This window comes from Passer montanus, unplaced genomic scaffold (assembly GCF_014805655.1).
Source record: "Passer montanus isolate IOZ18808 unplaced genomic scaffold, ASM1480565v1 scaffold2, whole genome shotgun sequence".
Classification (NCBI taxonomy): Eukaryota; Metazoa; Chordata; class Aves; order Passeriformes; family Passeridae; genus Passer; species Passer montanus.
Window position 1 is genome coordinate 13,444,851 of NW_024366591.1, and position 16,037 is coordinate 13,460,887.

Consider the following 16,037-nt stretch of genomic DNA (forward strand, 5'->3'; position numbering starts at 1 on the left):
TCTCCTTAGACCTGCCAGCATTTCTGTCCTCCTGAGGGTTAACTATGTTGTGGACTCTGGTCTCATTTGATGATTTTTATGGCTGCAGCATCTAAGCTTGCCCCAGCTGATGTGACTGTTTTTCCTTCTCATTGTGTGCTTTTTTATTCCATGAGCTTGCACAGACATCACAAATCTTCCTTTAACAGTGATCACTGTAAATAAGGAAAATTGCCAAAGACAAAATTATTGAACTGTATGGTGCCACTTCCACAGCTATGCCATGTATGCTATAAAAAGAGGCTGAGTAAAAATGAGCAGGAATAAACTGGCATTGAGATCAAGGTGAGAAAGAGAATAAAAGGACTGTGAAAATCTTCTTTTATTTATACAACCTTCTCCTGTGTCCAGGCCTGAGTTGAAAGGAAAGACCAGCTGAGTTTTTAAACATATCTAAAGGATTTCTATGCCCAGTTTTCACTTGTAAATTGTCCATTGTAAACTGGAACCCTTATGCAGCTTTGAAATACCCTTGGGTAGATGAACATCCTGAAGTCATGGAAAGAATCAAGAGCTGAACTGGGGTCAGAGCTGAGGGTGATGCAGTGATGCACCAAATTGATGCCCAACAGCATTTGTGCCAGATTACCCCAGAAGAGCACTGGATACACACATCTGGGTAAATCCTGATGTCAGGGACAACAGGAGGGCAAAACTTTCTCATTTTCTTGTTTTTAAAGTCCACAACCACATTACCCAAGCACAAAAAGCACACTGAAGGGCATGCAGCATAGCCACCTCTCAAAAGGGGAAATAGAACTCAGAAGGAAAATCTCTTGGCACTGCTGGGGAGCTGCAGCCTGATGGGCACCTCCCCCTGTAATTGTGCCAAGGCTGGTTCAAAGGCATCGCATCAAATGATAAGAGCAATGAGCAACAGCAGCTTCAAAAACAGAGATAAGAACAACATCCTCACAATTGCAGAATGGAGCTTGGGGTGGGAAATGAGTCTTGAAGAAACTCAAAAGTTAACAGCACAGGTACTCCGCCAGCTTCTCAAGGAAAATGACATAATTCAGGACTCAACGCTGATTCACACACATTGAGGATCTTGGCACTTGGAGGCTTCGGTTTCTAAATTAGCATCACACAGATGCCCATGAAAATCCTGGCACAGTTAATAACCTTGCTAAGTATTCTAGGCATTATTTTTAAACAGAAAAGAAAAAACATCAATCCAACTCCCCCCCCCCTCCAAAAAACCACAAAACAAACCAGCAAAAAATCTGAATAATTACCAAGGTGCCTGCCAAATTAAAATACAGTTTAATTGTTCTGTTTAAGTGTTCAAACAAAACATGTATAACACATCCCAGGAAAACACACTCATTCTTGCCTCCCTCCCCAAATAAAATGGCATTGATTTGTCAGTGCATTTTCAAGTCTAAAAGATATATTAAAAAACTCCTATACCATACATTTTTGAAAACGTTGCTCAGATTCAGCTTCCATGAAAGACATTACTCCCAGTCGTGGTATTTAAGCATTTTGCCTTGATAATTTTTCAGTTTGTCTATTGAAGTGTTACCTAACAAGACTAGCTAAAGAATGAAGAGCCAGCTCCTTATGTCTGTTGAGATGCAAATCACAGGAGCTGTCAGGACTTTGTCAGGAGCCAGAAGGAACACACTGCTGGCTCCACGGCACAGTCCTGCCTGCCTTTCTTGTGAGAGAGATCAAGGCAAGTTGTTGCCTTTCTTTTGCTCTATCTCTTTCCCGGTGTCATTGAGAGCAGTGAAGGCCACAGCAGGCCCTCACTGTCACTCAGACCTCTGAGTGCCAGCAGCTCAGGAGCAACAGCGTGAAACTCCCACCAAGCACCTGCTCGGGGCTGTACCTGCACCACCAGCATTGGGCTGCTGGCACCTGGAGAGTGCTGGACCCTCAGAGCCTGGATTATGGCTGTGTTTAGCTGTGGGAGACACCTCACCATGGGCTGTTGGAGGGCGGCTGGAGAAACAGCAGACTATTGACTTATTTTGAGGTATTCCAAAGCACTGAAATTCCCCGTCTCTAGGTGACGCTTGCAAGGAAAATACACTCAGTGCATTGCAAAGACACCCCGTGTTAGGAAAACAGGGAGCTGACCAGACACTGGCCTGCCCTGAGCCAGTCCTCCAGGAACACCATCTTTCCAGGAGGGAGGTCTTGCAGATCTGTTCCTGGTTCAGCCTCAGAGCAGCACGGGGAGGTAGGAGTCCCACACACCATACCGTGGAGTAGGTGGGGGAATGGATCTCATGCCACCTACACATTGCACGGTGTGCAATAAATAAAGTGGGTGGATTAAATGTCATAGATACATACCACTCCTAAACTTTTATCTGTCTGCACTGGTATCTGTGCCAGCTGCTTCTCCACCTACCTAGAGGCCTTTTGGTTATGGAAACCCACAACTCACAACGAGATTTTACTTTTGTAGAGATACATTGCTTACGCCCACAGTGAAACCAAGCAGAAAACAAATGCTCTTACTTGGTACCAAAGAGTGACCTGCTCTCTTGGGGGAGCAGTCCCATTTTGTGTGATCTGGAGGTTGAATTAAAGGCAAAGAATAGCTTGCTTTTTATTTTAGTAGGATACAATTTACCTGTAGTACTGGAAATGACAACAAGCCACTCCTGCCCTCTTCTACCATCTCTGCTTGGGAGCTTGCAGGGTTTGCCAAAATTTGAGTCCAGGTCCAGATATGGGGCCTGTGGTATTACCATGCACTTGGCAGTGTGGCATTTCTTATATTCTCTTTTGTTATTATCCCTTTGGGAATCTTACACAGATAAAAATAGGCTACAGTGTCTGCTTCTCCTTCCCAATGATTTGCAGACAGACACTTGCCAAGTGTCTAGTGACTCATTTATTTGGGAAAAAAAACGACCACAACAATGCAATCTGCAAACCCACACTTTTCCCACTCCCATATAAGAAGCATTTTTAAGTCACTCAGACCTTGTGTAGAACAGATATTAGCAAGCTGCTCCCCTGTTTTTGTCTAAAGAGTGATGAAAACAAGCCCAGGGGCCAAATTTTCTTTTTCTGCCCTTTTTTGGTAGCCATTTACTCCATGCAAAGTGTACCTGACACCAGTCTGGAGACCCATGTTATTGAGCAGAGCTTGGGCAGAGAGGCATGGGATGGGCTGGTGGAGCTGCCAACACTCTGTCTTTGACAGAAGGATGGAGATTAAATCTCAAATGTGCTTTGCGGCTCTGTGATTCTGGTCCAGCCATCCATTTAGCCAGTGAAAAATTGCTTTAGATGTTTTGGGGTTTTTTTCAGCAGCTTGTGCAACATTGCACTGGGTGATCTGGGGATGAGTGCTGTGTTTCTCTGAGGATGTTGTTGCAATTGAATACACATGGTCAGCAGAACTTTTACTAACACATAGACAGAAAAGATTTTGAAAACAAAAATAAAAAGGGATAAGGAAAAAGAAAAGCTCTATGAACAAAGAGACCAAACTTTTGGTACTTACCACAGAATGAAATGTCACTGTCTGTACTCCTGCATTGCAGTAGTTGTAGGTGGACTGACTCCTCAGACATGGGCTCTTGCAAGGCCAGATCCAAACAAAGGAGCCACAAGCCTATTCACAAGTGCAAAGACAAAATAATCTAGATTTTCTATGTTTAGTGCCACTTGTTTCTAACAATCCCAGCAGCACTCCAAAAAAGCATCTTGCTGAGGCACAGAGCAGTTCAGGAGACACCAAAAAGCCACAGTGTTTGTGAGTTGCAGAGCAGGAGTCAGGAGTCCCAGTGCTTTGCTGTATCCAGAAGCAGTAAAGGTAGGGCACAAAATGCCAGGGTGGGTCAATGCCTGTCATTTACAGCTGTCAAGAAAGCATATTGCAGTTTTCCTGATGGGAGAAGCAGACATCTCAAAGACAATTTTCAGAGAAGGGCTGGTGTTTTCCCATGTCCTTGGGAAGCAAAATTTCCTGTCATTTCCCATTGAATTCTTTTCTACAACTTGTGTGCCCGAATGCATAGTTACAGTTGATCTGAATTTTATTAGGAAGCCAGGAATCTGCGGGTTTTTACCTAAGCAAAAATCCTCCAACCTCGACCATTTCACTTTCATGACACAATTTAATCAATACCTACCTCCATTTAAATATCCCACCATCTCATATTTATGATGCTGAAAAGCCCTGGAACAATTACTATACGTGATTATTTTCTACTCAAGAAACAAAAAATTAAAAATTGCGGCATTCTATTTTTAAATAATAAATAGAAAATATTTATTTTACAGCATTTTCAAGATCATTTTGACAAAAAGGCAGTTTTCATCAAGCATTTGACAGAGCAAAAGAAAGAACTTCTACAGAAAGCTTTGTAGCTCATACAGCTGCATACACAAGGTGAGTTCTTGCTCTTTAGATATATTTACGTATGTGTATGTTTCCAGTTTTAACAATTACAAACTAAAAGCTAATATACTGAATTTCAGAGAACTCCTACTCATGATATAATTACATTGCAGTAATAAAATCAGTGCTTAATATGTTCAAAACAGATATGAAAACAGCATAGTACCTTGCCACATTGCCGTCTCCTCGTCTATACAAATCTGCTGTATTTCTTTTTCTTATCTCTCTCAGATCTTCAAAAACTGGCTTCTTAGTATCAGCTCCGTGCTACTGACAACGTATGTTTTTGGAAACAGCACAGCAGATCTTATACTACAATTATTAGAAGATAGAATTCATTGCCAGTGCAGTGATCAGCAAAGAAGATACGGCATTTTTCTTGCTGCTTTGAGGAGTAATCAGAATTTTAAATAAAAGAAACAGCAACAGAAAATATGCCCCTAAAAGCCCCAGCAGAACAAAAAATCAACCAACTAACCCTCAGGTGCCTTCAATTCATTATAGAGACATCAATATACTGACAAAAACTTGTCTTTGGGCAAAGTCATTTCATTCTTTCCGCATCAGGACGATGATTGCAATTGGCCACAAGTAATATTGAAAGGAGCAAATATTGTGAAAAGAGGATGAGAAACAAAAAGACTCTCTGGTTTTGAATATGAGCCAAACATTCAAAAACCAGCACTGCATAATTAGGAAAAAACTATGAGATTTTGATCTTCAGAGATGAATTGATAACAAGCAGGACTTCTTAAAATTCAAGTGAAAAGAAAGAAAAATACTAGAATTATGATTAATTCAGAAAAAAATCTGGTAGAATATTCCAAAGAAGCATGGTTAAAATCAAGGTTTGCAACTAGATTAACAGGAAGACATTCCTTTAAAATATTTTTTGAAATAAAGTGTGGATCTGTGGGAAAGATTGTCATCCTCAGCTGAATTCAGCAGCACAAGCAAAGATGATAGCAGCTAAAATCCTGATCTGTGTATGTACAATAAGCAAATTTATAAATAGGGTAATCATGACTATAATTAAGTTCAGGCCACAGCAATTTCACCTCGACTTTTATCATGACAGTCATTAGGGAGCTTTGGATTAGGCCCATCTCTAGGAAACACATGAAAGATAGAGGAGGAAGAAAAATAAATGACAGAACTACAGCTGCCTGGAAGTGATCTTTAAGCTGTATTGTATATCAAATGCAAGAAGTGAAAGCATAAGGAAAACACATGCAATTAAACATCATAGAGGGTTTAAAAGGACTGTCAATAACAAAACCTGCGAATTTATGCACACATTAAGCACTGATGAAATTTCCTGTCCTGACATGATTTTATTTTAAATTATCTGAAGCAGTGAAATAGTTGGATTGCTTTTCCTGTCTCTCACCTGCAAGAGTTCTAAAACAGACTTTTTTTTTCTATTTTTTTTTTCTGGTTAGCCACGCTTGCTGCAAAACATGTAAAATAGTAAGTTCTCAATGCACTAGTCATTAATATCATATGTCTACTTCATAAAATATCTGCAAAACAAAGCACCCTATTATAAGGGTAATGACTGTCTCAGCTTGTATATGAAAAAAAGGATGTGTCAGCACAGCATACAAACCTTCAAAGATCTATCGAATATTTGTACCAAGGCGATATAAAAACATGATTTAAACATAAAAATATTCATAGTATATAAGACAATCTTCCAGTGGTAGTTATTGGACATTACTCTTCACACACACCGTACCCACGCATACAGATACACAAACGTACGCTCACTCTCTGGCCTGGAGGCTCCGTAGCCCCCAGTGTGGAATTGCCCTTCTTCCAGACTAACAGTTGTTGCTCTAAGTAAACAGCTATTTCTCAATGCATTTGATTCCAAAGTAACACAAAGGAATGATGCAATGGCATGGCAAAATACGTTGTTTTATGAAAAGATAGTCAATAAATATTGTTCTGCTACAGGAAATGTTGTGTAACAGTTTAGCCACATGGTTTGCAACCTTATACAAAAGGGCAGTTTTTCTAAGTCCTTATCATATTACAAGTACTATGGCAAGGCTTTCTTCAGAAACCTCTTGAGTCTTAACTTGATCATATTTCTTGCTCTGTTCACAATCAGCATTGAAAGAAGCCCAAAACCCCCAAAAAGCAGCCTAGTATGAAGAACAAATCGTTCAGATAGGAGTCAGTAAGAGCCATGTGCTTTCACATTACCTCATCTCCTCTCCCCAAAGTCAAGTTCCACAGTTATACTACCTGTAGAAACCAGGAAAAAAATATGTATGCATATATGTCTCATATACAAGTAGCTTTGTTCCCCTGCACCACACTCTGCCCTTCCAGCTCCTAGGTGTGTTACTTCCACAGCAGACAGACAGCAGTCATGAGGTGTGCTAATGACTTCTCCAGGTCGCACTTCCCAGAGTCCTTTTCAAGCATTGCCAAGAAAGGGTGTGACTAAGTGTGATTTTTTTTTTCCTGCGTGTTTATTCTTTTAAATTTATTTTTTTTTTTGCTATAGAAGTTGTTCCTTTAGTTTGTGCTTTGTTATGGTTTCCTAACATTTTCCCAAAGTACTTTTATTTTTAACAGATAGAGAATCTTGAGCCCTCAGAATGTATTTTTTATTTTCTTTTTGTTTGATTTTAGTTATTTAAGTGCAGGATGAAATTTTCGCCCTGTCATTTGTCACTTTGTTCTCTGCTCTCGCTCCCGCAGCCCTGGGAGTCTTGTCTCCGCAAGTCCTCCCAACGGGCAGCTGCCAAAGTCCTTCCCGTCTTGTCTCTTGCAGCATCTACAGGGTGGACGAGCTTTGCTTATAATCCCTCAGGATGACAGAGGCGTAGGTCACATCTGGGGGTGTGCAGAGCACCGACTCCGACACGGGGGAGCTGGGCACGGAGCTGCCCGAAGCCACCGAATCCCGGAAAGGGGACGGGGGCGTCAGCGCCGGAGAGTCTTCTAGGGTCAGTTTGCTGGTTGCCGGCTCCTCGTCCTCGTCCTCCTCCTCTGTGTTCTTTTCATACACGTATCCCTGAATGAGCTTCACCTTCTCACTCTCGGCTTCCTCAGCCGGGGGAGACAGGGGCTCCTGGCTGAAGGCAGCCGCCTGGAAAGGCTGCAGGGGCGGCTGCGGCGGTGGCGGGGGCGGGCAGGGCGGCCGCACGCCATTCCCTGGGCCGGGAGCGGGGAGGACAGCGTTGAAGTCGGGGATGCCTGCGGCAAACTTGTTGACCACTCCTTGCAGCTGGTCCATGAGAGACTGCGGCTGCAGGGGCAGGCTCTTGGGGGACTGCTCAGGCAAGAAGAGCTGGGTTTCCTCCGCCGTGGCCTGCAGCGGGGGGGTCGTGGCCACCCGCCTGTGCACCACCATGGAAGGACTGCTGGACTGGTTGAGGTGAACGGGCTCTCTGTCTTCTTCCTCCACATTGTACAGAGTCTTAGTGCTGATGTCGGTAAAAGTCAGACTTTGGCCGTGGTAGTCTTTAGTGAGGGGCTTGATCACCGCTGTTTGATTGCACCCTGTCTCCTGGTTCTTCACATGCACTGAGAGTCTGTGCCACGTATGTTCCCCCTTTGGATCTTGTCTTCCACCTGGTTCAGACCATGACACAGACTTTCCATTAGAACTATGAATAAAATAAAGATGGTTTATTTGCATTTACATTACAAAGACACGGGCAGTATAACAAACAAGCCTACAAAAATACTGATTGCTTTGCCTCATTAGTAAGCCTCCCCCCTCTAATTTTTAATGTCCTCCCAGAAATACTACATGAGAAAACAACACTATGATTTTCATCAAAAAGTGATGTTGGTTATCCATCCTACAGCCAACCTGGAAAGGCTAGCCTGCGGGAAGGGTTCTGGGTGAGCCACCTGTGGTTTCAGGACTTGAGCTGTCATTTGGTATCTAGGTTTGCTCACCATTTTGCAAGGGGGAAGAAAAAACCACAGGAAAAAAGTCACAGAAAAAGATTTAATTAAGCCTAATTTGCAGCTTTTAGGAAATATTTTCAAGCTGTTGGAAGAAAAACAATCCACAGTCATAGCCTTTGGCAAACTGGGTAGAGAGATAAATTGTTGCTAACCCCTCCTTTCCCTTCTATTCCCTCTTTTCCTTAGAAACAGATTAGCTAACAGAGAAATGAAGGACTCCCAGGGCCTCTATCAGGTGGGAGGTAAACACGCTTCTTCCCGGGTGACTGTTATTTACAAACCAGGCTAAAATTCTGGGACCGAAAACAGTTGGTTTGTGTGGGAGGACGAACAAGCAGCAGCATGACCATGGTGAGTCAAAGCCTCTGACTCCTCATACAGGCTGGGTCCCACCAAAACACTGGGCACTTTGGCTGAGTGAGGATCTGAGGGTCCGGTCCCACGCTGAGGAGCTGTGGAGTTTTGCATTTCCCTGTAGCCTTGAAGGGAGAGGCACTCACAGCTGAGTGGCAGCTTGTGAGCAGCTGGTGGGACAGGGAGCTGAGCAGTGCTTTAGAGGACCAAGCAACTGTTTAATTGCAGGTCAGGCAGTAGAGATGGTTCGCAAATTCTAAAATACATCATCTGGGTGGAAACCAGAGACAGAGAAATATTCTGAGATGATTTATTCGAAGCAGCCTTATCTCAGTGTTTCGTCCCTCAGGGGCCAGCAGCAAACAAAGAATTACATTTCAGACCCTGAGACTGCCATGCAGATGGGAGACAAAGTGAGGGGGAGGCTGGCACAGCAGCCTCACCTCCTGCTACTGCACACTCCAGAGGAGATTGCTTCCCCTACAGTATTGCAGTATTGTTCTAAGCATTTTGCTTTCCTTGCTCAGACTCTCATGGTTCTCTTTTTTAAGGAGTAAATAATTGCCACTTGAATTTTATAAAAAAACCCCCATATTGACTGACTTTGTCATAGCTGGAAGAGACTGGTACAAGACATATAGTGTTGTAAATCTGTCAAAACAGAAAAGAAATATACATGACAATGTGTCATTTTCTGTCGAGCAGTAAGTACTCCTGGAGAAAAAAAAAGGATTTTAGGTGGATCCAAGCTGGGAAGCTCATCTCCAGCTCCAGACTCCAAATGCAGGACCTGTGACTCACCACCTCTGTGGGAACTGGGGCATATGAAAGGGCCAATCTAAAAAATTCATAACTCCCCAAAGCATATAGTTGGTAGGACCTGGAGCTGTTTTGATTTAGAGCTTTAACCTAAGAGATAAGAAAGCTATTTTCCCAACTGAAGAAGGAAATGTCTATATTATGGTGATCAATGAAAATATAAGAATGAAGGTTTAGAACCATTTCTGTTTTGATAAAATAAGCTATGGTATGACTTTTTCTTTCTTTTTTTTTTTTTTTTTTTTGTTTTTTATGTGTTGTAAAGATAAGCAAATGAGTATAACTCTTAGGTGTGAAAGTTTTTTAAAGTAATGTTTAACATGCCAAGAACTACAAACTCTTCACACAGAAACACATTTGGTCTACTTTAACTTCAAAACAAGTATCTTCTTGTAGAGAGGAAAATAAGTCAAGTGCTCTCATATTTTGCTGATGCTGCAGCTTACAGTTACTGCAAAGGGCTTTTCTAAAAAGATGCTATGATTATCTCCTGCCTGTTGTGCTACGTCCACTTCTGCATCATTTATTTCTTCATATCTAGTTCTGGTGCATCACCTCATTTTTGAATCCCTCCTTACACCATCTGTTTCTTCTCTATCTCATTTTATTTCCAAGATTTTGTATTTTACATCAAAGGCAAGCACAGCTATTTTAAGGAGCTCACTAGCTCTGTTTTCAAGTCTTGCTCCTATTTAGTTCATTTCCCTCTCCCTCACTCTCAAATTCTGCTCTTACTTCTTTCTTCTGTAGCACTCTCAATAGTCTCAAGTCAATGGCCACAATTAAACTGTCCTGGGACTGCAATGTCCTAATGTGAGCAAATTATTTCATCTAGATTTGTCTGGTAGCATCTTGCTCCTCAGGAAGAGCTGGTCCTGCTTGCCTCAGCTTGCCAGACCTTACTGCTCATGGCCCCAGTGGCCTCATGATAAAAAGATTTAGGGCTGCAGTGGTTCTCTGCGGAATCCATTTAACAAGATCCATGGATTATTTGCCTCAGATTATTGTTCTAGCTCTTTCCCTCTATTTGTTCTTCTTGCTATGTCCAGGCACTGCTAGCCTGTTAATGAGTCACATTTTGAGATGGAGTCCTGAGGCTGCCATAGAAATACCTGGGCTCTGTCTTGCTGGATGGCTGGCAGGGTGTCACACTGAGTTTGACACATTCAGGAAGAATTAATCATTAGAATGCAAGAAGAGCACTTGTTATGCTGGAATAAAGAGCAGTCATCTTGAATATCATTAATTGACATTTAGACAAAAACAAAGATGGGTCTGGAAAAGCTCAAACCTGAACTGAGTCTCAGTGAGAGAAGGAGTCGTCTCACTTGTGCAAAGCAACAAAGACAATCCTGACTGTGTGCTCACCACTCACTAAGTGATTTCCATCTCCTCTTTGAAGGAAACATCCATTGGAGAAGGTCAAGATCAAAATAATCTGCCTGGGATAATGGGAGAAGGGATGGTTTTCCATACAAAGGCAAGAGAGGGTACCAAGCCAGGTCACAGCTGGGGTATTGAAAACCTGATGTTCAATTGCACAGGGATGAGATGGCACCAAGTGGTAGCTCTTCATTTTATCAGTAGGATGATTACCCAGTTCATGTCCACCATGTGTTTATTTGTCTTTTCTAACTCTATCCTTTCTCCTGTCAGTTTCTCATAGCATTTAGACTTCAGACTTTCTGCACAGATGTGAACTAGGAGTCTCAAGGGATCTTAAGGTTTGTACTTGGGTATACCCAGTGTAACACTCCACTTAACTATTTCTCCAAATCCTCCCATCTAGTCTACATATTCAGATTCCTGGATATCCTATCAGCACATAGGGTGGGTTTTCTTTTGTTTATAGGTAAGAACATACTTTGAATTTAGATGCTTTTTCTCAATTTTCACCACAGCTTTATGTATGTATTTTGTATTTTAGGGGAAATAGAAGTAAATGTATTTTTGGTGTGAGTTTTTATTAGTTTCATGAGCAGAGCTTTTTCTATTTTTGGTAATTGAAATTTTGCTTCTGATACATCCATTGATATTTGTAACATACTTGCTGCATGACTTTGGGGCACTTTCAGCTTTCTTTCTTTGTTATAGACACTAAATAAGATGGAAAACAACTTGAGATCCTAATAGTTACTTCCTGAAATTCTTTAAAAGATCTGATGCACCCAAGTCTAAGATTATGGTTCAAAATACCTCGTTCAAAATGGTTCAAAATGCCTGCCCAACAGTAGGTCATGCCTATAACTTGTTATACAGCTCACTGTTCATTGTTAAGTATCTCCATATGACCAAAATCGTGTCCCTCCTTGTGACCAGGAGTTCCCTGGACCCAAGTCCGGTTTCAGGCCAGGAACAGTCCTGCTCTTGCCAGTTCCTGGAGGATCTCACTTCCTTGGAGCAGTGTCAAGTCTGAGTACTCCACAACAGTTGGCTTCTCTCCATACTTCAGGATTCTGAAGATGACATATTAGATGTTGTATAGAAAAGGTTTCTTTACATCTCAGAGTCTGAATGCTTCTGAGGTGAAAAATTATTGTTGCATTGGTGTAAGGTAGGTTAGACTGTGCAACTCTCTGATCCTTTTACCAGCAAAGTTATAACCTGAGATCAAGAGCATAGAGAATTAAATCACCTTGGAGTCCTGTGGGCCTGAAACTTTGTCTCTTTTGTTGTTTGATTTTTTTTGGTTTTTTTAGCCTTGAAGATATTATGCATAACAATCCCTAATTGATAGCACATGAAATAGTTAAGCTGAGTAGTATGTGCTCTGATGAGGTTAACTCCAGGAACCCACAGGTTGGAAAATGGCTTCAGATGCAGTCAGGCAAAATGCTTGAGAAAGAGCCCTTTCTGATAAAACAGATCTGTTAAGAGTTCATCCCCTGTTTTGTCCTTTCAGGATGCCAGAGTGGTGGTCTGCTATCTTCTCCAAGTGGCCATGAGCTGAGGAAGAACATTAATTGATTAAGATTCTTAATCTTGCTGAGGTGAGTGATACAGTCATTTGAACAAGCTTGGTGGTGTTAGGTCACAGAGCACAGATTTAATATATAACGCTGTTAGTGGGGTTTTTTTAAGCAAAAATGGTAATTAACCAGAGGAAGAGGTTATGAGAGAAATAATAAATGATACCTGTCTTTCATTGCCAGCCCAATCCTTTGGCCCAACCTACCTCCTTGTAGTCCCTGTAGTAACTGAAATCCCACAGCCAGCAGGAAGCACTGGGATAACCTGGCAGTGCCTCTTATGAAAGTAAAATTTTAGGAATGAACATAAAATGTGAACTGAGAAGTCTATCAACTTTGTCAGAATAAATTAAGTCTGAAACAAACCCTGAACTCTCATATCAGCAGCCAGAAGAGGTCAGTGTCAAGCACTGCCCAGTGACCAAATGCTGCTCCTCCCTTCAGAGAGCCCAGTTACAGCCACTGACAGCTGGCTCTGGAGTTTAGCACATGCAGAGCTGTCCCTGAGCACTGACACAAAGGTGACCAGCATTTGGAGGCAGTGGGACACAGAGCAAAAGAAATGCCCTGTTCAAAAGCTGTGCATTGGACAAAACCTTTCTCATCCCCACACAGCACTTGCTGATGGATGCCATCCTAGGGAAGCCAGTGGAGGAATTTCTGCCCTGCCCACAGAGAGGCAGTCAGTAACTACAAACTTTCTCCAATCCTGCAGTCACATAATTGGTAATGAGCCTGCCTAAAGCTCTGTCCCGCTGCTGCCTCACGGCTCCCAGGGCCTAAGCTAACAAGCTGAAAATTTAAGGCTAATACCTGCACTGCAGCACACTGCAGGTGCTTTGTTGGTATCCCCAAAGTCTTTTCCTTTATTGTCTCCATTTCAATAAGGCCACTGGGGCATGAAATGTGATTAAGGGAGTGAGCAAATTTTAATCCAGGGTAGTGATACCTCCCTGCACTGAGCAGCAGCTCCTCTCAGAGCTGCCACAGCCAGCCCTGGTGCTCATTAGCAAAGCAAGCCATGCTGGTCTGCGTGTTCCTGCAAGACTAAGTTCTACAACCCTGGTTCTAGGGACTTGTCATTGACCACAGTCCCTATCTGGTGTATGCTCAGGATTTTTGCCTCATAAAATCACCTAAATGAAAAAGGAATCACAAACTGATTTCAGCCTTAGCTCATTTACACTGTAATCTCTATCTAGGTGACATGAGGAACTTAAAACTGTTCTCACAACATGGCTCCAATGCTTTTGTTTGTGCTGTAAATTGGTACAATGTTTAACCTCCCACTTGTGTTTCTGGAAATTTAAACTACTTAACTAACTTTTCCTTGTTGCTCCTCTCCTCCCTTCCTCCCCCCCGTCCTTTTTTCTTTCTTTTTTTTTTTTATAAAATTGCCTCTGGCACTGGATACAACATTCTATGTGAATTAGAGCACTGCTTTAAATGTATGATGCAAACTGCTACAAAAATTATAGGAAAACATAATGGTGTCATACTGTCTTGCCAGAGCAGAACCTGATGATACTTAGAGGTTTTGTGAGTTAGCTCAAGTCCAGAGCTGCCTTTCCAACTCTCTGTCTGGCCTGGTTTATGTAAAATAAATGTAACATAATAATTTCCTTCATAAGCTACTCAAATGCAGAAGTTAAGCATTACTTTATCTGAGTTACAGATAGGCTTTCTAATATATATAGACCATATTTATAATTGGGGTATTTTTCTCTTTTTAAAATTGAAATCCTAATATTATACAATCTGTAATGTGGATGCAGTAGCTATGAGTAGCTAGGCTAGCAGTAGCTAGGCTGAGCACCCCATGATGAGATCCTGGTTTCCATCCACAGGGGCTCCAGGTTGGGATGAGTCCCTTGGGCAGGATCAGAGGTTGGCAGCCCACTCACCTCTCTGCTATGGTCACCCAGATGGGGCAAGCTGGAACCAGGCCTGGGGTCACTCACTTTACATTTGTGCCACCATAGAAACAGGTTGCTGCTAAGCTCATATCTGGCCCTAGGGGTAGGGAATTAGTTCCAAATCCAACAGCTCCGATACAGCCAAGTGTCCCAAGATAAGCAGATTTATTCACTTTGAGACATAACAATAATTTTTATGTACATAAGTGCTTTTGTACAGCTGTGAATTTGGGGAAAGTGGGAGGTAGTGAGAGAAATGGTCAGTACATTGCTTCAGTGTAGTTGAAGCCCCACAACTTCAGCATATATCACAAATCTACCTAGCCCAACAGAGGTGATAGGATATTACACTGATAATGTGTGTGAAGGTCTGACTACTCATGATAATTACTACTAGAAATTTGTAGTCTCATCTGAAATACAGAAGCTGTGCTATATTTTAGTCAACCAATTTAGTGGAAAAATTTGCTTCACCTGTGTGTTCATTAGGTGTTTTGAAAAAAAATCAAATAACTACTAAAGTGTTGCTTTGAGAAAACCATCTAATAGATAATACAAAGTTCAGGATAATAAACAATTCAGGATAATAAACAATTTGTCAGATACAGAAAGAAAATTCATCTACTGCTCAAGAAATGAAGAAGAGAAACCTGCAAATCAAAGTGAAATTTAAAAGTGCTCTTAGTAGTGAATAGCTTTTGAATCTGTTTATTTCATTCTTATTAACAAGTAAAGCCCACTGAATATTCAGAATGAATTCATCCTACTGAATGATTTTGGTAATTTTTTTAAGGATAATAAAGTTAATGCATAGGAAAACATGGTGTAAATCATCATAGGTCCTCTGCTATCAACGGAGAAGCTCATTTGTGTTATCTGAAGGTGTGCCTCATGCTGCAAATTCAAATAAATGTTATGACAGTGCAGCCAATGCCAATGCCTGAGCTGAAGCATTTATTCTTACAAGCTCAGAGGGGAGCACAGTCGATAGAACCTGAAAAGTGAAAAGTACAATGTTTTGAGCAAAGGAACCTGGAAAGCTTAGGAACATACAAAGAAAATGCTAGATCTAAGTTCATTTACAAAAAAATGTATGTGGGTGCAACTAAGGCAAAATAGTCTGCAGGACTGGGAGGCTGTGAAGATCAATAACCTTCAAAAAACATTACATCAAAAGAAATGCCATGGAGCTGCTGTTGAATAAGAAACACTAATTAATGAACTTTGAATAGAATAAAACCACAAAGATTGCCCGTGAATTCTGTATTCCCCACTCAAAAGCACCACACCATGGTGCAGAGATCAGTAGGTCTTTCCTATGAATGCAGTTTAATAGTAATTAGGACAGTTGGAGGTTTTTCCTTGCTTTCTGTAATCCTCTGTGGTTCTGATGGAAAATTATTTGGGCCAAAATGTTTTTTACCAAAAAGATATTGACAAGCTGAAAGCTGTATAGTGAACAGCAATAATAAAACACTGGAGACATACGACAGTGTGCATGAGATACAACTAAAATATCCAAATATATTCTGGTTTTTTTCAAGCGTCTCGAAGGCATTAGCACCAAGGCTGAAAAGTATTTCACATGGCATAGAGATGCCCAACTGAGACCTCTAAATGAAGCTAAAAAAG

The 16,037-nt window shown here is 41.6% G+C and overlaps 1 protein-coding gene across 7 annotated transcripts in view; it reads right to left on the minus strand.

The window, feature by feature from the left end:
* Positions 1–4,252: 4,252 nt before the first annotated feature.
* Positions 4,253–16,037, minus strand: part of GRM1 (glutamate metabotropic receptor 1) — a 183,429-nt gene continuing 171,644 nt past the window's right edge. For 2 of the 7 annotated variants that reach the window (XM_039707562.1, XM_039707560.1), the window contains one exon: positions 7,864–8,002. Coding sequence is in view for 3 of the 7 variants with exons in the window: in XM_039707557.1 (XP_039563491.1) it covers positions 7,203–8,037 (835 nt within the window). In the remaining 4 variants the exon portion in view is untranslated. Of the gene's footprint in view, positions 8,038–16,037 lie in introns of all 7 variants that reach the window. The other 5 variants (XM_039707561.1, XM_039707559.1, XM_039707557.1 and 2 more) reach the window with 4 other exon arrangements.